General features: G+C 35.5%; 1 protein-coding gene across 1 annotated transcript in view; it reads left to right on the top strand.

Annotated features, from left to right (window-relative positions):
* The window catches only part of slit3 (slit guidance ligand 3), a 382,174-nt gene that overhangs the window by 243,601 nt on the left and 114,667 nt on the right, over positions 1-23,906 (top strand). Inside the window, 2 exon segments of the mRNA NM_001079270.1 lie at positions 12,903-12,974; positions 22,409-22,572. Of these exon segments, the coding sequence (NP_001072738.1) occupies positions 12,903-12,974; positions 22,409-22,572 (236 nt within the window).

Here is a 23,906-nt window from a genome sequence, read left to right on the forward strand (position 1 = left end):
AAAGCAAACACAATGTCTTGGGGCATTTCATTGCAAAGCCTAAACTGTAGGAAACTAAAGTATTCAGTATTTGGTAAATCCAGCAGCTTTTTTTAGTCCATTGTTAATATAGTGCTGCCAAATGTACACATTGCACTTGTTCAGCATTAACAAACTCCAAATAATGGTCAGGATTGAACTCAGGAACCTAGTTCTACAGAGCAGCTTTAACACATGAGGCATTGTGCCACTGGCATTGATTAATGCTTAATTTAATATATACAACATATTATATACAACATATATTAAGGATCACAATTTAAGTAAAGCAAAGTAATGTTACTAAGTTTTGAACAGGGAAAAGGGAGTTCAAAATAGTAGTGTTCCATTCCACATGTTTTAACTGAGCATTTGTTAGGGGTATTAATCCAGTAAATAATAAAGGTTAGGCTTTTTTTGTGATGTACAGGCTATAGTTCATAGTTATAGTGTGCTTAATTGAAAGAAAATTGAAAAAAAACATGGGACATTGCCATGCTTGACACAAATGGATGTTCTAACAAAAAAAAACAGTATTCTTGTTATGTTTACACCTAAACCATTGAGGGAGTTAAACTCTATTCTGCTGTCTAAGCATACTATTAATAGTCCCTGTGTGCAAGTTCTTCAATTTGCTTTAGATGTACTTGTCAATGCATTAAAATAAGGCTAATGTTTTCCTTTGGGTATGCACCATTGACAATTTTCTCCACTTGCCTCTATAGTGTGTGCGCTCTTTTATTCTTTTTCAATTTTCTGCAGTAGTTAAACTGCACTACACAAAAATAATGCAATATAAAACCATGAAAATATTAACAGAAAACAGTTCTGTAGCACAAATTCTTAATAGTATATTTAGAATTCAAGCAAAGGTTTTTGCATAGCTCAAAAAGAGAAAGGAGATCACTAATGTGAAGACCGTAATATCTAATTTGATTTAAGTTTATATATAGGTGAATAGTGAATGCCATTACACTGGTGCTATGCCTCACAGGTACATAATAAGCTAATGTTGGAGATAATGTGTTGGTTCTCCAGGAGGAAAGACTTATGCTTTGTTGGACTGCTCTCAATGAAGGCAAATAGGGAAAATTTCAGAACAGAACAAAGAAATAATGAATGAGATGTATTAAATCATTAAGCAGTGTGGCTGGGAGTTAGGAAAGCCGTGTATTACATATATAGGGGTGCAAAAGAGTGAATGGACAGACAATTAACACATTTAGCCATTTTTTCTAAATATATTCGGAAAGCAATTAATGTATAAGTGCATATATAATGACAACTTAAGCCTGAATCATCATAATCAAGGACTTAAATAAGATAAAGCAATGCCACAAAATATAGAATTCTACCCAAAACTGAAATGTTTGACATCTTATTTGTCAGTCTGTTTAGTGGACCAAAATCTCCTATTTATGTAGAACTAAGGCACTATGTAGACCTGACAGGGTTTCACTGTAGGGTAAAATCACTTCTTAAATTTGTAACTGAATCATAATTGTTTTGGTTATGAATGAATCCCTTCTGCTTCAAATCACAGTACATTCGTCAGCTAATTTGTTTTCACTCCTGTGAACATCAAGGCTTTCATATCTGCCTTCAGATATTAACATTTTTTAAACAGGTGAGAAAGTACAAGGTTATTGAAGTTAATTCATGTAATACAATGATGATATAGTAACAGGCCAATTGCCAAGAAAGATTTTTTTCTGCATCTAAGGGTGAGGGGAGACAGAGTTAGACTGATTTCTCACTCTTTCTTTTATATCAGATAAAGCTAGACAGGGGTCGATCTAAGTTGACCTTTGATATGTTTTTTTTTATCCAACCTAAACTACTTTGTTACTATGGAAGGTAAATGTAATAGTCTTGCTGTTCATTTTTAAATTGTGGCAAAACTGCTATATGTTCATAAAGGAAAGCATTTATTTTTCCAAATAGCCAGTCTAGAGCTTATCAAATTGTAACTATACTTAAGAATATTGTGAGGATACCAATGTTCCTATGATTGCTGGCGTCCATGTAAAAATTTGTATTAGAGACACTTGTTCATGTTTTAGTCGTAGACCCTGTATGGTGCCTTGATAAGTATATGGAGCTAAAAATATGTTTCTGGAATGAATGGCAAAGCTGAGACATTAACATTGAATATGCCAATGGGTGAGCTGTAGATTAAATCAACCTCAGGGCAGATAAATGATATCTGCAATAAAAAGGTATGAGAAATGTAGATGTTACTGCAGAGTTGTAAGGCCACAGTATGTTGCCATGTTATCAGCTCAAGTTTTAACTTGGTTGGTACATACATTAGACTTATCTTCTACTTATTGGAGATGAGATTTTAGAAATACATTGGTCTATTGCTCAAGTAAATACAAGAATATTCTTGTGAATCCAAAAGTAAGATGCTATATGATGATAAGTAGGGAAGGAAAAATTGCTGTACTTTTGCACAATACCAACTAAAAGTACATTTTGCCCACTACCAGTTAGAATGAAATAATGTGGATACCCTTACTAAAGTAATTAGTACTAAAGTAATTTGCCATACAAGTCAAACTTACCAGTTTGCTGTGACATGTTTGAAATCATTTAAAAAAAAACTTTTCTTTATAGTTATTACAGTATATCCACTAGTTTGTATCTACTAGGATGACCTTGAAGTGATAAGGCATTCTGAAACAGCGGTGCAGGCAAAGAAGGGTGCGGTCAATAGCTTTACAAACTAAGCACGTATGCAGTGGAACTGCGCAGACGATGATCTCATTGCAGGGAGTTGCGGCATTGCAGCATTTTGGGTAGTTATGTGAGATATAAAAGATATTTTACACCATTTCTGGTATGTAGTGTGAACCAAAAAATGTAATCTATTGCCATCATACCACATAAATTGGCCATTACAGTTAATTTAAATACATAGTTAAACATTATTCTTTGATAGGGATATTATATAAGTGTGGGCATAGTAGATGTTTTTGTGTTTAAATTGTTTAATTTTCACCTGTATCTGTTTTTACTTTTCCATTTTTTTACTGTGTTTAAGTTCAAGCATTGACCTCTGTTAGGATACTGGTCTTTTAGCATTACTATTGATTTATTTTTACACAATGTACAGCCCTTTACCTTACAAAGCAATATTCATGGAAAAAAATAACTCCTTTTTATCAATATAAAATGAGTCTCGACAAAGGAACTTGACATAGGTCAACCAATGCATTCTTTTCCCATCACAACCTTGGAGAATAATATTGCAACTTGCCAACAACAATACTGTTTCCAAGTTTCTTACTTGTCAAACAATAATTAGCAGCTATAACTTAAATATTTCCATCCACTTTCTATGAAACAATATAATTGTGTTTCAGGTCATCATTTAAAATTGGAATCATTGTTGAAGTTTGCTCTTATTTTTGGCATATTCAGTGACCATGTATCACTGCTAATTAATGGCAGAATTACTTTTACTCAGTGACCAGTCATAGTTGGTTCAGTTTTTAAAAATGAATCATATATTTTACATTTGTCTGCGACATGGGGGCAGATTTATCAAAATGTGAGATTACAGCTTAATACATAAAAACTCACCTAAGTTCTCTTCATTCCTATGGGATTTTTAGAAGTGTATTTATCAAATGGTGAGTTCTAACTTTCATCCATTGATAAATACGCTTTTAAAAATGCCATAGGAATGTACAGAACTTAGATGAGTTTTTATGTATTAAGCTGTAAACTCACAATTTATAAATCTGCTCCATGTAGTTAAGTGAATTAAAGACACTCTGGAGATAGGACACAGTGCTTACAAAATGTAAGGAAGTTGAAGGAATTGTTTTAAGTGAGACCTTAAAAGTATAGTTTTCATTAGGTTAAGTGTGTATATGCAGAATAAATATAGGGTCTATATTGACTTTAAAACTAATGTATGGTCAAACCACATCTACAGTTTAAGTTTGATTACTAGTTCATGAATACATATATATTATAGAATATGCCTATAAAAATTGTATTCTTCCAGGTCATGATATACAGTATCTAGTACAATTAAGTCTAAAGCAACTGGACTTTCTGAGTTTTCTTGAAAACGTTTCGCCATTTGTCCAAGGGGGTTCAACAACAGTTCCTTTAGACTTTTCCTTAGACTTTTCCTTAGACTATTAGGTACTGTATATTACAGAATAGAAAAAGTACGAGCTAGACCAAATTGGACCGAAATGATCATTGGCCCTGGGTTATGCCTGAACGTGACAATGCAGTCCTCATCTGAAAGGACTTTTAAACCTGCAGGATTGATAGCTGACAATTTTCAGCCATATATCATTCTGGCTGGCCTGTTGGTAGGCACCATACATGGGCCAATAAGCTGCAATGAGTCTGGATGGTCAGCAGGTCTTATTGACCCCTGTATGGCCAGCTGTAGACAAGATTGTTAATGAGAAAAGCAGTTTGACGATGATGCAAATGGTAAATGAGTAAATCAGGTTACATTTAAACCTCCGTCCTGCACAGGAATATTCACAGTTTATCAATTGAGGTTCCACTTTCTTCAATACCACTGTCAAACATAAAATACCAGTATGATACACAATATGATACACATTCATTCCAGATTTGGTTCTCCTTTTTGTAATAGAGACACTCAGGATAAATGTCAGGAAAAACAATGTTAATTCAGGAAACCAATTATGGTTTTTTTACTTTTTGTGCTAAAAGTGGTCTTTGCTACCAGCAGCCAAAGAGGTTTTAAAAATTGTTTAACTTGATGACAGTATTTGCCCCTTTTATCCAAAATAGTTCTATATTTAAATAGTAGAAAGCAACTATATGTTGTTATTTTATGTTTATTATGTATTTTTGATATTTTCCAGCTGTATGAAAACAAAAAATGAATTTAAGTGAATTTCTTGTTGCTGTGTTTTTGCGGAACATTTCACTTTGTTCATATTTGATCAAATCATCTTATGAATAGACACATACTATACAATTTTTCTGTTGGAATGTCTTTCGGTGCTTTTAGTGTTATTGAATTAGAAAATTTAGTACACTTGTAATTTGTGTCATTATTTCTTTTTTACATTTAACTAAAGTATAAACAAAGATCCATTACAAAATCTAAAATAACATGAGATCAGTCGCTAAGATTCAAATGAATGATATTATTTGTCGATACATTCCGAGAGCCTTGTTTCGCTTTTTTTTTTTAATTTAAAAGTGAACATTAGAAGGCATCGATATAAGTTGCCTTTCATAAATGTTCAGCTCGTGCTTTTTTCTACCATTTTCAGAAATAGAAAACTAGAATTTCACCAGCAAAATGTTCATCTAATCAAAAGATTAGAACTAATATTAGTATTATGACTTTACTACTTCTTGCTGGAAGAAAAGACACTGCAGTCAAAATATAGGGAAACTAGATAGCTTATTTTCTCATTTTCATATTTTGGGCTCTGTTAACATTATGGAGGTTTATATGGTCTTAATTTATTTTCATTAACAGACTGAATTTTGATCAAATCTACACTGAAAACTAGATGGTTAGATTGATAACACACAAAGAGACTTTTTTTGTAGTCAGAAAGCAAAGTAAAAATGTATTTTTTTAGAGCTATATCAGAAAAGGATACATTTCAAGCTAAACTGTTCCTTGATATGTTTACTGATATTTTCAAATCATTAATATTAGGGTCCTCGAAAGGTCACAATGGTAGAGAGCCATTAAGAAACTACCATAAATGTTTGCATCTAATATAGTACTGTGTTCACAGATCTTCTATTTAATAGTAAAGTCATATACAAATATTAGTTCTAATCTTTTGATTAGATGAAAATTTTGCTAGGCAAATTCTACTTTCCTCTATAAATGAAATGAATGTGATGAAAAGTAAAAGGGTATGCGTCTAAATCTAATTCCAGTAACAACCTTGTATTTTTGTCCTGTTGTGTCTCCTAATTCTATGACAAAATACTTAGTTTTACTGCATTGCTGATGATTGACTTTTAAGGTGTCAGATAGGAAAACTTGTTCCATAATATCTTCCTCTAGTCCCATTGTTTTCTTCTGATCTAATACCAATGAATAAGTCAGAAGAAGAGAGCTGAGAAAGCTTTAAGATGTTAAGACACTCTTATAACTGAAAGGCACTAGAGATTGATGAAAATATCACCCTCACTTTCTTTTTAAAGCAAATATGTAATACCCTAAAGCAAATCTAATCCAACCCCATTTGAAGAAGTTGTCTGTGTAATACAAATACTATATAATATATATAGGTATATATAGGTTCATTGACTTTGAATTCATTGGGGTTTTTTTTAAATTTCCTTATTGTCATTGAAAAATTATTTAGACCTTATCCCCTATTCCATCCTAGTGCAAAAGGAAAGGCGAAGCGCTAATCTGAGGACATTCCAGACTGCGGTAGAATTACAAGGGAAAATTAAATTAGCCTTGTGCTAAGACTTTACTTTATTGGAGTGGGCCATTTAACATAAACTATGCCAAATTTATTGCCTATTGTCATTAGTATAATAAATAGTTGTAAGTTCTTGATAGTTCAGCGCATGAAAGCCAGAAAAGGACACAGTTTGCGAGAAATTGTCATAATGCAGCAGCAATACAGTCATGCGCCGACAATATTTAAATTTTTACTATCATGTGACATAGAATGGACCTATCCAGTGGCAGTCTAGTTATTAAAATAGCGGGCATTGCACCAAGATAGAAAGATGTAAAGATGTAGAGATAGCAGCAAAATTATCTGTCTTTGAAACCTGATACTCACCCTCCTTGGTAAGTATAACGTATAACCCACTGTTAGATTTTTTGAATTGAATTTTTTTTTTGAGTTTTAGTCAGCTTTGCTTTGTTTAAATATATATATAAAAGAATACATTCATGTGAATAAATATCTAAACACCATGAATGGTATGTGCTGCTATGGGAAAATCTTTGGTATTTCTTATTAATTTTACCTCTTAACGATAAATAAGTAAGAAATGAACAGTATAGCTTGACAGTAGCTAACGAAAAATAACATTTAGCTAAATATATTGAAGACATACTATTATTTTCTTAATGTAACTTAATGTAACTGAAGACAAAAAAATGGAGGTGAAGGGCAATATTTAGGCTGTTAGCCTTTCCTGCCATACCATTGGATAAACAGGCATTTTGTAATAGGAATATGGGCAAGTTTTTCTCTAAACACATGTTTTCCTTTCAAAATGTATGTGATCTTTCATAGCTAAAATGTAACCTGCTGTTACACCTTGATGATGTGTGTATGGTGCATACTTTTTCTGCATATTGTTCCAATCATTTAAAATTTCGACTAGAACAAATGGAACAAAAACGTGGCCATCAATGTCTGCCCAGTTTTTAGGTTTCTTTCCATTTAGCCCACAGATACCTTGAGATGCTATTTAAGGCTTCAGCCTTTTTCATCAAATTTGACTGTCCCTTAATATCCCTGCAGCAATAGAAACAACCCTATCAAATCAACTCTTAAACTGTTTAAAGTAATTTGCGTTTGGAAAAACAATGCCAATGCCTTAATAAAATTTAAGAATGGAATATTCTGCTTCCATTGCCACCGGCCGTTCCTTCAGATAATACTGACTGCATCTTATGCATTTCTGAGTTGCATTAACTTCTTCTCTGTGGTACAGCATGGAGAATTTAAATACATTTATGTTTAATTAAAGTACCTGGCATCCCTACATTTACCGTAGATATAGCATCATTTTTGTTTTTCTATTTGAAGTTCCTCATGCATTTTTAAATCTACAGCTGATTGGCTGATTTGTACACAGCAAAGATGCGGTCCACAGAATACATTGATCCCTGAAAACTGTAATTAAGTGTATTGCATACATATTATTTTCTAATGAGCACCGAAACGTGTTTATTGCTAGGAGCAGCACATTAATCTACTATCTGCTTACTAGGTAAGGAACATTTTCATTTATGGGGGGGGGTGTTGCTATATCTTAATCTTATTGCAGCCTGGCAGACTAGCAGTTAATTCAAATGAATACTGCATGGCTGCATAGGACTGGATATTTATAATGTATTGCCTATTTAACCAATCATTGTTTACAATTCATTTAAAAGAAGGAGCTGCTAATCCACATTTACAATGTGAAACCATAACAAAGGTTGTAAACCACTGGCGCTCTTTCTGTTGGGGAATCACGGCTTTCAGATTCCCCCATCATAGCTGAAAAGGAACCATAACAAAATGTAGTACTGTACCAGCTAGAATGTCCCAGTTCTGATATAGGTATCATATTCCTTCCTGTAACGTATACATGTTATTGAATACTGGAATTCACTATCTTTGAGAATTGGGGTGAAGATTAACATTTTATTATTTTCCTTTTTAAACGAATCTCATGTAAATGATAAAATATAAAGCATTTGGGGGAGTTTTTCTACTATTTGCTCATACTGTCATTGACATGTGATTAGCATTTGCCAAACATTTACAGCTAGACCAGGAATGTATATATTTCTCCAAATCATGAGGAACATAACCTGTGTTAATAATACTGAAGCTGGGCATCAGTAAAGACTACCGTGGTGCCTTCTACCAAAATTTTGCTGTATGTCATCTCTATATGTACATAACTAGCATGCCATCTCTAAATTATCCCCAATAATCGCAAATATGGGAATAAGCAATACATTCTGAAAACATTATTCAATTCATAAGCTTCACAAATTCTTCTGTGAAATTCCTTTAGATAAAATGGCTTTAGGAACCTAGCGATGCCTGATAATGGCTTAATCATTTCAGCATTTTACAAACCAATGTCGTGTAATTGGTCTCTATGTCAATTAACTTTTGCGAACCCCATTCAAGAGGTAGGATCTGTTAACAAAAGCTGTTGGTCCTCAAGACTTACCTTAACTTGTTTATAGAGCAAAGCTGAGTGTTTAAATTCTGCATTTCTGACTCATTTTGATTTACTTATTATAAAACAGAATAGCATTTTCATAATGTTCATTAAGAGAAGATATAATAAAATGCAAACATTCTGCTTGATTTTGTGTTTGTCAACCATTCCATTTTGGGGTATTTGTTATAACCGGTTGCAGTTTTTTCGAGCATAAAAGCCACATTGCATAAGGTTCCCCTAGATTTCCATGGTAAAGCTACTGAAGGATTCTCAACAACTTTTGAGCATACTCGAGCAAATGGTTTTATAAAAATCATTTCATTCAAACAAACGATGATGGTGATGCAACCATTTTTTTTTAATGGATCTTGGTCAGTTTGAGATTCAGAATTTTTTTTAATAAAAAAAAAAAAAGAAACTGAGAAATAGAAAGAAAAAAAATAATCTCCAGGAGAAAATTGTTTGTTTTAATTAATACAATTTTCTTCTCAACATTTGATAAATTGGCCCTTAAGAGTCTAGTAATGACCGTGCCTGTCCAAATATCTATATGGGAAAAAAATAACTGAATAACTGAACACTGCCATCAAAATAATTATGTTTCATTTCTTTCTGCTAATTTCTTCTCCCACTGAGAATAATTTATCTTGAGAAGTCTCTTCATTGCAAATTCACTCTTCTAATTAGTTGCTGTAATGTGTTGTATATCTAGCAATCTTCATTCATATTCATCTGGCACCGGTGTGATCCACAGCTTTTTTTTTTCTTTTCTTTATTAAGTCATGCATTTATGCCACTCTAATGAGAAGCAGCATATAGACAGACTATTCCGCTGCCATTGTTACTGTGTCAAGAGAAAGAATTGAGACCTAGGAATCTTTTGCACATGGAAGCATTGTTAGATTTTCCAGCAGAAGACTTTTCATTCATTTTAAAATGAAATGGAATATATCTCTGTGGCTTGTAAGAAGCTGTGACTAATGAGAGCTGAAAGCAGACTTGAATGAGTAGGTCAGAAATAACCTAGTTTAGATACAATTATTAGTTTGGATTTTCTACCTATTTATTTTAAATAGCTTAGGTTACAGCTGAAGTAAATGTTAATCTGTCCTCTGATTGTCTTTGCATATTGGCATGAAAATGAAAAGTCAAATTTGTGGCAGTCTGTGCCAATTGCATCGCTTTACCACCAGTACTAATAATAAGTATTGAGTTAATTAACGCAGTTTATACAAGTAATGGTGCCCCACCCCACTGACATTGGACATTTATGGCAAACCGAACTTAGGAATCCAGAAGATTTGCCAGCACTCTGAATTTGTTCCCATTTACCAAAATTTTACAGACAGCAAGGAAAGCTTTTAATGAACTAACACATTTATTAAAACTGATAAATGTGTTAATTTGTCCAACAGTGTTCAACTGCAGAATGCAAAACTGACAAGCACAAGGCAGCCTTGTACTTATGGACATGCTGAGCTTTCCTGTGCCTTGTGGCCCTTTTTGCTCCTTAGCCTACACATTTAAATGACACACAATCTAGTGGACACCCATGGAGCACCCATGTGCCATTCATCCTCTTTAGTACAGTATTGGCACTGTGCTGTATTCAGAACAGAGTGCAGCTCTTTGTGCTCCATTCTATATTGGCAAAGTGCTTTTAAGAGCAACTTGCGGGGCAGATTGCACGTGCATGAATCAGGGTGCTTTGCACATTGCTCTTGCCTTGTACTATGGTGTTCTGTAGAATGGGGACTTCCTTAGCATAACTCTAATTTTCATTACAGTCGTATTGTGTGATTAGACTATCTATTATTAAGCAATAGATAGTTAATAATAAAAGCACTTTATTGCTTTTCTAACAGTTTTTCAGCTCTTTTTCATTTCTTATTCCAGAAATAATCGCTGGCATATGTTGAAATTAATTTCTTTAATATTCCTACCAATCATGTTCATTCAAAGCCTAAAAGAGAGTGGGGAATTTTTGAAGCTATTTCTGGATATTAATATTGCTGTATCATAATAAAAGATTTAGTCAAAGGGAAAAAAGGGCCTTTCACCTGACAGAAAGCGTATGCAAATATCCAGGTCCGTGTCTATTACAATTTCATAGCAAATGACATTGGTTGATATAAACCAGATAGTATCAATGACATAAAATAATGTAGATTGTAGAGAAATGTAGAGAAAAAAGTTTCATGGGCATAGCAGAAACATTCATTTGTACTTTTGTACCTTTTATTTTTATAGCTTAGCCATTAAGGGAACATATGCTGGAAGCATAAAAAAATTAACCAGGCATTGCTATAGTATAGCGGAGACAGTGTCCTACCCCATGCTTAAGGCAAAGATCTGCATCACATATATGCAACTGTTAGTGATATATTTTTAACTGCTGGCCATCAAGGAATCCCACATATTAAGGCTAATGCCAACGTAGGGGCTGATTTCCTTTCCTATTTTATCAAGGCTCTTTTTAAGCATTCCTTTTTATCTTGGTTGCTTACCATGTTCAAACCTAGAAACCAGACAGCAGTATTGGGTCCGATTCCTAGTTTTTCTTCCATCATCCCTGGCTTGTTACAACATTATAGGTTGATGAATATACCATTAAAGCAACTGCTTTGTTATAGTTTTGGCAACACCAAAGCAGCAATCTTTTTGGCTTGGCCACGCTAGGATCCATCCTTCAGGCTGAGAACAAATGGAATTGAATAATTTTTGATGATTAAACTGGATGTTTTGTTTCTTTGTGCTTTTCCTCAAATGTACAGTATATTTTTGGGGTCATTTTTTTTATCAAATCAGTGTTTATTGGGTCAAATAAATAGTTGTGATTATCTTCATTTTTTTACCAGTCATTTATATTAAAGTTATCCTTTAGCATGTTTAAAACTACTTAGGATCCTGTCAGTTATCCCAGATTGCAAGCTCGAGGGAGTCCAAAAAAGGAATGTAAACAATGACAGGCCAAGTTTCTGTCTTAGAAGAACTCACACGCTGTACAAAAAAAAGATTCTCACATATGGTATATGGTCAGGTTAATCAGATGCCAGTTAGAATAGAAGCATGTTTCTGGATCATGAGAAGAAAAAAGAACACCCCCAAGGAAACCTTCATGAACACAGGGTCATAATGAAACCAAAGACCACATGTCTTTCAGGCAGCAATACTAGACAAAGTGCAACCATAGTGTTGTTGTATAGTGGTTAGCATTGCTGCCTTGCATAGTTACATATATATCCTTGTCCTTTGTGACTTCAGTACCGACACACTCAAAAGTACATTGAAATGAAGTGCTGAGCACCTTCTTCTATTTGTATTGGAGTACCCAGCTCAGAGGAAATCAGGCAAGCACTATTAGTGTAAATGAGTCACTTTCATGTTTTGGATTCCTTACAATTGAAACGTGACCCTGCTGCGGTACTGATAACACAAGCATTGTTAAACAGAGCACACCATTGACATTATGTTTCAGTCTTCTTATTAAATTGTTATAGAATAGGCTGTCCTTTGTCTAGTCCTTGTTTTGATACAATCTGTGCTGCTCACTATTGGTTACTGAGATCGATGCCAGCCAAGTAATAATCTCCATGAATTTATGCGTGGATGTCAGTTACATTGTAATTAAAATGGCTCCCCAGACAGTTCACAAATTGTTCTCGATCTGTTTGTCAACATGCATATCCATTGTCCAATCTACTCTTTATTATTGTGTAGTATCCTTTTATTCATCATCTTTTTTTAATGTCACCCACTTCAAGCAAACTGCCAGTTATGGAACATCTGGCCTTCCAAATGTGGTTCTAGTCAGTTCACTAAGGAAGCACAGAGATGTACTCTCAGAGTAAGCTAATTACAGTTACAAAGTAGTTAAGCATGAAAACAGTCCATTCATTTCAGCCTTTTCCTCAGATAAAACCTACCTTTTGTTGCAGGAATAACTTGGAAATAAAACTGTCTCTTTTTCTTCCCATCTGCAGCACCCTCAACAACAACAACATCACGCGCATACCGCTTACAAGTTTCAACCATATGCCCAAGATCCGTACATTGTAAGTAAATATTTGTTTTCCTAAATTACTTTTTCTGTTTACTTGGAAGATACTGTATGGCTTTTTGTTAAAGGTGTAACATATAAAGCTACATTTTCCATTTCCCTTTAGCTTTATGTTAATTGGAATCTGTCACAATGTATTCTAGCAATTGGAGTCTTGTACTGTAACCGTCTGATTTCCTGGCTCTCTTTCTCCATAGTATTAGATGATTTAAGATGATTATATATAATTAAAACATATGGTTATAGTTTACAGTACAGAATGGGATGGCTAGCTCCCAGTCTGCTAACTCTTATGAACTACAGCTCTAAGGATAGGGCTAAATAAGCTGCAATTCAAAGCAGCTAAACGACCACAAGTTTGTTATCATATTCATATCATCAGGTTTTTAATATGATTAAATGAAGTGAAAACTATTTCCAACATGTACATTGTCTATCAATCGTATGTATTATCTTATCAAACGTGGCTCTTGCTTACTGTATGTAAACTTTCAATATAGAACCAACAGTGTGAAGGAATCACAAGAGCTATCTCTTAATAGAAGTAATATGTGCAAATAACTTTAAAAAGAATTACATATATTAATAAAAATATACATTATATTTATTAATGAAAATGCAATTTTATTATGCAAATCTTATGTTTGGGTTTCTATCCATCTCTGAAATTTTTGCTTAAACATATACCCCATATGTAATAAAAGGCACTATGTTTGCCCAGGAGCAGTATCCCATAGCAACTGATAAGATATTGATATAATGATGATAAGATAACAGGTGAGCAGTAAATGCTACCTTCTTATTGGTTACTGTGTATTTATATGCTACTCTTATATACCAGTTGAGTTATTCTTTTTTTTACCTGTTTTTGGTTGGAGGCCAGAGTGTTTAGTAAAGCTAAACACACAATAGTAGGCATTCTGCTTATTGAAATGTAAATCGCTACAGTATCAGACAGGCTGCCTAGTATTTATCAGCAGATCTGTAACTATGCTCAACAATCCTGGCATTCACCTCCTTAGCAGTAATAGTGGGTGAAATATATTTATTCCTTGTTCTTTTCCTCTGTTCCACTTTAAAGCCTAACATTAATAGCTGTCAGAATTCATTTAAGTGATTAAGTTGAGGCATTTTTGTCTTTGTTCTCATTAATGGTTTGTAATATTCATCCAGCTACCTCAGATAGATCAATCAGAACTGTCTCTTTTCCAGGCTAAGTATCTCCCGCCATTTTCCCTTTAGTTTCATTTTGAAGATGTCTTTGTAGATAGCTCCCTCGAGACTCAATCACTAATTCTACTTTTCTGTAATTAAAGCAGAAAATAAAAAAGGACTGTGAAATTGGATTTTTCAAAACAAAGCTTTCAGATTGAATACAAACGTTTCCTACAAATAGAATATGTGAAATATCTAGATTTATGTATTTCTGTGCAATTAGCAACATTTGAATTTGTATTATGATGTATCACACAATCACATGGGGTTCATTTAATTAGCCAATCATCCATGTGGAGAGGTTGTCCTATACTGATCTTAAGAAAACTAGTGTGAAAGCATTATAGGTACTAGTCAGCATGCACTAAAGGAAATTACCATCCCTAGTTAAGTATTAGAGGTCAAGGATAATGGTAGCTGGAAGGTATTTTTTTGTTCTTTAGGTAGTGAAACATTCAGCCCCATCAATATCAAGACATATATTATGTTTAAAATTCTAGTGTTTTGGGTAATTGAAATAAATGTCTTTTGTACAGAGCAGTTCAAGGTCAATGCTGATCTGCAGTGCATCTTGGAGTGCATTGCCATTGTTTGTGTGCATTTACTGGCTTCCCAGATGGGTCCTACCTGCATATAATGATTTCTAATATACAGTGTAATGTTATTGCAAGATTTCTCTGTTATATCTTGGAACACTAGGGGCCTAAAGGTGTCTGTAGAGGGACAGATTTAAGCTGCTGATTTGGGCCTTTCAGATCAATTTAACAGCTTATCACATGTATGGGGCCCTCAGCAGCTCATATTACTGTTGTAATCAAATTGTTTGGCCCTAGAGCCAGATGATTGGGGGAAAGATCTGCTCATTTAACTAAAACCTGTGCTTGGAAACAGAAATGCATACATAAGAATCAGCACTGCCAATCCTTTTAATAATAAGTAACCAATAGCAATTTTGTACACATATCACTATCACTTAATTAAGGAAATTAATATCCTGTATGAAGCCTCATTAAACTGTGTTCACATATCCAGCTGTAACTTGCAGCTCCTAGAATTCACAATCAGCCTCAACAACAAAAAAAAAAGTAATAACAAGAAAAAAAAAAATTAATTTAACACAAACTAGTCTCAGAAAAGATCTCAAATTTTTTGACTTGTTGCATGAAAACTGCGACTTTGTCAAATTGTCACTAAAAAACAGCGTCAAAATTCCAAAACCACTAAAGTTTCCAGACAAAAGAAGGGTCTTCTACATGATTTCGGCAAGTTTTAGCTAGCAAATTGTCGGATTTGGATTTTTAGCTATAAATAGTAAATCTCTTATTTTTGCACCCTTAAGAGCTAAAAATATGAATCAAAAAAATCCACCCCCCTAAGGCTAATGCCAGACAAGGCGTAGGGCGGATATTTTCGGCAAGCGGGAAAGCGCTTGCTGAAAATTCCGCCCTACGCCATCTACATGTGCCTGCACCCGAATGAATGAGATACGCTCGGGTGCAGGCACATGTAGCCGATATACGCATTAAAAATCAAGAGAATGCAAAGTTTTGCGTTTTTATGCGTATATCGGCTACATGTGCCTGCACCCAAGCGTATTCCATTCATTCCGGTGCAGGCACATGTAGGATGTAGACATTATTTTTACTTGTTACTTTTGTTGTTTTTGAATTATTTGCATTTCTGTTCTGCCTCTCTCATTTCAGTTGTTTAGCTCAGTGATACCCAGAAACCAGAAGGGAAACACATACTGGGGCTAGATTGTTATTTTTATTGCATATCTTTCTCTTCTGACCCTCTCCTATGAATCTTCCAGTCTGTCATTCAAATCACTTCTTGGTTGGTAGGGTAAATGGGACCCTTGAGACCATATAACAATTTAAATTCCAAGCTTGAGAGCTGTAGAACAAAATGCTAAATAAATCAAAAAACAAAAAGAAAAAAGACCAGAACATCAGTGTCTGCAGCATACTAAAAGCTCATTCAAAGGTGAAATCCATATACATGAAATGTAAGGTTGTGTAGATACTATTCTAATCTGGTAAATTAATATATACTATAAACCATAGCAAATAAAAAATGTCATCACACTATTGAAAAAATACTGATTTTCACGTCCCTTAAACATAATATTAAATTTGGAATGTAAGTAAGCTGGTTATTGCACACTCTCCTTGTCTCCCACTGCTCTGCATAGTTCCACCTCCATGTCGAAATCATTTCACTGATGTCATGATTAGCAGGTTTTAGGCCAAAAATCTGTTACCCCAGCCATTATTGGCTACAGACTAACCACACGCAGTTACACCACAAGTACATGTATGGAACCCATGATCCAGAATGCTCGGGACCTGGGGTTTTCCGGATAAGGGATCATTCCATAATTTGAATCTCCATACCTTAAGTCTACTAAAAGATTATTTAAACATTAAATAAACCTAATAGATTGTTTTGATCTTATTTGGAATCAAGTACAGGGACTGTTTTATTATTACAGAGTAAAAGGAAATCATTTTAAAAATTACAATTATTTGCTTATAATTGAGTCTATGGGAGATGGGCTTCCTATAATTTGGAACTTTCTGGATAAGGTGTTTCCGGATAACGGATCCCATACCTGTAGTTACACCCCAACCAGTCCACCCAACTCTGCTCTCACGCAGTGTATATAGTCTGGTGACTGCTAGAAAACCTGGGTGGGTAGACAGCTCTGGCATTTGGGGTTATATAAATTGTAATTCTTGAATACGTTAAATGTAGTATCTTGGATGTACAAATTTTGAATTTAAGAAATGCATTTGTGCTATTATTGAATTACAATTCAGTGATTGTGTAGGTACATAAAATCTGTGACAATGTAATTTCATATCAAAAGAGTCATTTTCAATGGTAAAACTCTGTTCTTTCTATTATACTTACAAAAGCTGGAATGCACACTGTGAAAGGTCTGCATGTGTACAGAGGGGTTATGGCCACGTTTGTAAAAGATGCAATAAATGTGGTTTTGCAGAAATGGGGAATGAGTCCTCTCGTTAAACTCATTTTATTTGAAATACTTGTGATTTGGGAGATGGGATTTAACCTAATGTCAGAAGGTCTTTAGTACAGTGTAAGTAAGGAATGAGCTAGAAATAGCAATAGCCAGTTCATGTATAAATGTTTATTTTTTCATTATCATATTTGCTTTTGACTCCTTTTTTTAAGGTCTGAATGTACATTTGTCTATTATAGTAGTTATAGGGGCTGATTCATCAAAGTACGAATGCGAAACCCGAAATGGGTAAAATTCGGATTAGATACGATCATTTCTGATGATCACAAATATCACGAAAATGCTTACGAAAAAATTTTATTTAGCGTATTAGTCACGATAATATAGTGATCCGAAAGTCACAAAATTTTCATATCCGAACGATCATAAACGGCGGGAAAACCTTTCTGACTTTGATCCTTCTGTGCATTATTTTGGAAGCCTCCCATAGGACTCAATGGCACTCTGCAGCTCCAACCTGGCCCAAGGAAAGTCTCCCATAGGGCTCAATGGCACTCTGCAGCTCCAACCTGGCCCAAGGAAAGTCTCCCATAGGGCTCAATGGCACTCTGCAGCTCCAACCTGGCCCAAGGAAAGTCTCCCATAGGGCTCAATGGCACTCTGCAGCTCCAACCCGGCCCAAGGAAAGTCTCCCATAGGGCTCAATGGCACTCTGCAGCTCCAACCTGGCCCAAGGAAAGTCTCCCATAGGGCTCAATGGCACTCTGCAGCTCCAACCCGGCCCAAGGAAAGTCTCCCATAGGGCTCAATGGCACTCTGCAGCTCCAACCCGGCCCAAGGAAAGTCTCCCATAGGGCTCAATGGCACTCTGCAGCTCCAACCCGGCCCAAGGAAAGTCTCCCATAGGGCTCAATGGCACGCTGCAGCTCCAACCTGGCCCAAGGAAAGTCTCCCATAGGGCTCAATGGCACTCTGCAGCTCCAACCTGGCCCAAGGAAAGTCTCCCATAGGGCTCAATGGCACTCTGCAGCTCCAACCTGGCCCAAGGAAAGTCACCATACCAAAGCTTAAATGAATCCAAAACTTTTGTACTCGAAAGTACGATTTTGTCACACAAATTGTCACGTTTTTTGTCGCAAAGCTTGAAAACTTGGAAAAAATATGATTTTTTTGTACTTGGAAATGATTGTACTTTGATAAATGGGCCCCATAGTGTTATATTGCGTTATAGTGTTATAGTGCTAATACATTTATGCAGAGCTTTACAGAGACTCTTCATAATTTACTTTAATCCCTGCCACAGTGGAGCTTACAGTCTAAAGTTCCTATCACATTCACATAACACACCTGCAGGTTTGAATCAAACTCAACTTGACTCCTGCCTAGGGTTGCCACCATTTTTCAGGCCTTAATCATCTGATGATGTAAAGGGCAGGGATAGGTCAGAAAGGGGCAGAGTTATGACATGACAGGTAACATGACGGGGGTTAGGGAAGCAAAGGGACAGTTCAGAGGCAGCTGGGGGCCAAATAATTAGGGATTACAAATTTACTGGCAGCTACATTGCTGGTAAATTTGTAATACCGGCCCAGTCTTGGCTGGTATTTTAATCGCTAGGCCAGTGAAATGCCAGCCTGGTTGCAATCCAGTAAAGCCCAGAGCACTAGGATTTAAGAAACAACAGATAGGAGGTGTTCTTTAAAAATGTCAGTGCCCTGAAATGAATCCAAATTAAACAAGTGTAATTACGTGTAATTGATAACTATATGTCTTTAAAGAGGGGAGCAGGGAATATTTCCACAACATTTATGTAGCAATTTTCATATATATATATATATACAGTGTATGTATGGGACCTGTTATCTGTAACGTTTAGGGGTTCCAGATAAGGGATTTTCCTCTAATTTGGATCTCCATACTTTTTCTACGAAACAACATTTAAACATTAAATAAACCCAATAGGATTGTTTTGCCTCCAGTAAGGAATAATTATATCTTAGTCGGGATTAAGTATAAGGTGCTGTTTTTTTATTACAGAGAAAAAGGAAATCAATTTTAAAAATGTGAATTATTTGATTAAAATGAGTCTATGGGAGATGGCCTTCCTATAATTCAGAGCTTTCTGGATAACATTTTTTTTCATACATAATAAATATCTTATATAATATAAGAGTATCAGCCAGTTTCATCATATGGCTGCTGTTTCAGTCCTTTATATTAGTAAAGAAACCCACAATAAGATAAAAAAAGGAAATGTACACTTTAAGTGGGAAATACTGCTTGAACCAAGGCTTTGAAATATTTCCCTAGAACTGGTTGCTTAAATCTGTCAGGGCTCAATCCATTTCCATGTTGTTAGCTAATATTGATCTTATCTCCTTGATTAGAACTGGCAGGAATTAGTTTCCATTGATCTGCTTTTGTGTGTTTTTCTGTCGAAGCAGCTTTATTTATGTTAAGCGCTGCACTATATTCATTCTGTTAATGGGGAATGTCCTGCTGTCCGTGCATCTGCAAGGTACTGCTGTTTTAAAAAGGGCATCTTTTAACATGATCATGATCGCGGGGCTACAGCAGCAGGGTAGAGAAATGCTCTTAGATCAGCTACTGCAATTCTGCACCCTACGGCTCGCCTTTATGTTGTTCAACAGTCATTGATCATTTTTTATTTTTACTTTAGAAGAGGAAAGGTGTCTCTTAGAGGTTATCTTTTTAGGCTTAGTAAATGTTATCATCTGTAATGTTTGGAACTCTAATAATCCTAACATAAAGTTTGAACATGTCAAGTAACTCTTAGCAACCAATTAAATGTTTAGCTGATACGTACCAGTAAATGCTGCCTGCTGATTGGTTTCCTATAGAAAAAATAAACCTGGTGCAAATTTTGGAACTTTATCACATTACCCCAGTGCTTAATGGTATATTAGTATTGGCAAAGACTTGATTTTGGGTGACTGCTGTCCCTGTCCTCTGCATCCTCAGAACTACCCATCCCCAGCTGACTTCATTTTCATTAATCGCAGGCCTCCATGGGCCCCAGTATACTTGCAATGCCAAAATGGGCCTATATATGCTTATGGCAACATCGGCACAGGACCTGGCAATGTATCATGAGTTTAGAAGGCTACTCCCTGGGTCAGGTAGATTGCCAAGTGCTCGCTGCCTGGAGTGGTGTAACGCTCACTGCCATTGCACTCTGAAGTGATAAATTACATTCGTTTTCAACAGGCATCCAATAAGTGTGGTTTTGGCAGATTCCAAGGCAGTTCTACCCGTCACTGTGCCCACCGTCATGCTTGATGGCAGCCATTCAGTGAATGAGTAATATGGATCCTGTAAGAATCCATTCACTGAATTCAGTTGCCCCTATCACCTCTCTCTCAACCTTCCAAATCCCAAATAAATGCCACACTGCCTAAATTAGCCACTTTCTGTCAGTCGCCTGCATCAGGTTTAATCCCTACATTAGCTTCTCTAGGTCGGATTTCATATTACTATAAATGCCCCAACGCTATCCTGTTTCAGTATACAGCTCCCCATTACTACTTTGGCTTAGAATTACCACTTCTTATCCTGACATAAACTGGAGTAAATCTGGACAGATGCCATTATCTGTCAAAAATGTGCAGCAGGTTTAACTCATAACCCCCTGCATCTGGCCTGTGTGTTAACCTCCTTCATTATAGGTAACTCCATCAGGTACCACATCTGGCCCATCAGCCTAAGAACTTTACAATACACACAGCTGCCCCTCTCTGTCAGTACCATAAAGAAGCATCTATAGACCCGCATATCCAGCAGCAGGATTAGTCCCTCCAGATGTCCCTTGGACACATTCTAGTAAATAGGTTATCTCCAACCCAGTGCAAGTATAATCAGTAGCACATATGCACCAAGCGGGGTTTTACCACCAGCTTTTCTGCAGCTTTACTGGGCCCAGGTGAGAGTTAATTCAAGCTGCATCTGCTTGTGTTAGTTATGTAACACTGAGCACAGTAACACATACTTTATTTACAGCAGGAACTGGTGCACAATGTCTATTTTCTCTATTGCCAGCAAGGGTGGAGATTTATTTTTGTCCTATTATTACTTTTGAACTTTTACATCTTACCGTGCATATAATTAGAAGTGGAAGTAGCACGTTTCCAGTAAAGGGAGTATTATAACACTTGAGGGAATGAAATAAGCCAAATGTGTGTGAATACACAGAACAGGAATGAAGTACTGTGAACATTTGTGGACCTTTATGAAGTTCTATTAAGAGACTTATCCAGATGGTTCATGTTGCATTTCTGGTTTTACCCAGTGGAAAAAGAGAAAATAAATGTGGGACCTATACAGCATCTCTCTCTTCATATAGCTGTATGAAAGTCTGACATGCTTTGCCCTTATTAGAAATCTAAATTATACTTCAAGCAAAATAAAAAGCAAAGGCTCACCCTTGTATCTGTTTTCCATACAACTCTCAGTAGTTGCATATTTACGTTTATATATAAGAGTGGGGTTTGAAAAACAGTACTTCATACTCAATAGGAAGCTATAAAACAGCACTCTGGTTGGTCATTAGCGCTAATAGTCTGATAAATAGTAATCTGTTATGTGAAATGCTTTGCTTTTATTTACCAATGCAAGTGCTAAGTGTTGGGCACAAAAACACATAAATTGCCACTTTTTGCTCATAATTCAGCTTTTTCTAGCATTCCAGCTTTCTAGCAGTTGCCTAGAAAATACAGCAGGGCAGTAAGCCGTGGGCAGTAAACCGTGGGCAGTAACCCATCAGGTATTTGCTTTCATTACTCAACCTGCAGCTGGATTAAAAAGACTTATCAGCCATTGGTTGCTATAGGTTACTGCCCAGGTGCATATTTGCCCAGTCTTTATGAATGAACTTCAGAGTATCTCATGCTACAAGTTGCATGCAGTTCACTAATGCAGATGCATATTAGCATCCAAATTGTTAAATTTAGTGTTAGCACTGCCGGTTTTGTTTAATGGACATGTGGCCCAATGGCATCACTGATGCAGATAAATTCCTTAGGGCTTGTTTGCAAATCCAAGAGCAGTAGTTCAGCCTTCTTTGATGAACTGCAATCAATACTAGGCCTGAGGATGTGTTATTTCCAGGGTAATTACATTTTTATTATCAAATATGAGGGTTTGGCTCTGCATGGTTTATTGCACAAGGTTTAATATAGTGTTTAACTGATATACTTGTTTTATTTCAGACGTCTACACTCAAACTACTTGTACTGCGACTGCCACCTCACTTGGTTATCCGACTGGCTGCGGCAGAGAAAGACCATTGGCCAGTTTACTTTCTGCATGTCACCAGTGCACCTGAGAGGCTTCAATGTTGCCGATGTACAGAAAAAGGACTTTGTTTGTCCAGGTAATTGTTGTTATTAAAATGTGTATATTTAAAATCCTTATTTTGCGACATCCACCCAGATTTTAAGTGATAGGGATTTATTTCTAGACTTTGTCATTTTGGTCTAGTACAGATGGGCAGGTGTGATTGTCATCAGAAAAGTAATTATTATGGGGCAGATTTATCATTTAAATTTGATTTTGTACCATAATTTGATTTGAATTGTGAAACTGAATTTGTTTCTAAAAGTCACATTTTTGAAATTTAGGGGCTGATTTATCAATGTTTGAATTCAAAGTTTAAAATATAGGCATTTTTTTTCCCAAAATGTGAATTTTTTGAAATTTTTTGTGAGCTTATAGACCCATTGAAAATGATGGGTACAATAAGATTTCAGTGCATTCTAGTTTTTTCATGGTTTTATTCAATCAAATTTTTTATATTCAGATTTGTAATAAATAAGCACAATTTTCAGTTTGGACTTGTATTTCCAAAATTCAAGCTATTTTTCAATTTGATTGATACATAATTTGGCAGAATGAAGCATTTTGGGTACAACATGATTTCACTGCATTTTTCAAGAGCATGTTTTCAAGTTTTCATACCGCCTAACGTTTGAAAAATGCAAATGTTTTTTGACCTTGCCCATTTTTGTAAATTTGAACACATTTTTGGGGGTTTATGTGTTATTACAGTTTTGCTAATGAAGGCGAAATTGCCCTTTAAAATGCAAGTCTCAGTTCCCCCAAGAGACCTGTTTATCTTATGAGTTACAATTGTATCTAAGTGCAGATGTTGAGAATTCTGGGCTCTTATCTAATTAAATTTGAGAAACACTGTATATTTGTTAGCATTTGGTGCAGGAGATCAAAGGGAAATGAGGGACTTTTCAATAAGAATCTGTGACTGCAGGCTGAGCTGTTAAAATTGGGACTGATAATAATAATAAGAAGAATACAAATATATCAGGCTATTTTTCATGCCTGTCCTTAAATATAGGCTGAAATATAGAAATAGGGTTACTGCCGAAAGCAAGGGAAACAAAAGAAAATAGTGCTTCCATTATTCTACAGAAATAATGATTTGCAATGTACAGTTAGCTTATATATCATCTCAAAAACTAGGTTCTCTTTCCACTCTGCACTGCTGGACTTGATATAAAATAGAAGAGACCTGGCCTATTTTCTATTGAGTCTTACAAAAATCATAAAGGCCTTTCCTGTCTGTGAAGTTTCACATGCGAAACAACCAGCAAGCAGTCATTTAAATAGTTCCAGTAGAAATGTCAGTGAAATTACAATTTTGAAAATGACCTAACCCAGAGTTTTAGCAGAACAGCTTGCAAATTTGTCATC

This window comes from Xenopus tropicalis, chromosome 3 (genome assembly GCF_000004195.4).
Source record: "Xenopus tropicalis strain Nigerian chromosome 3, UCB_Xtro_10.0, whole genome shotgun sequence".
NCBI classification, from domain to species: Eukaryota; Metazoa; Chordata; class Amphibia; order Anura; family Pipidae; genus Xenopus; species Xenopus tropicalis.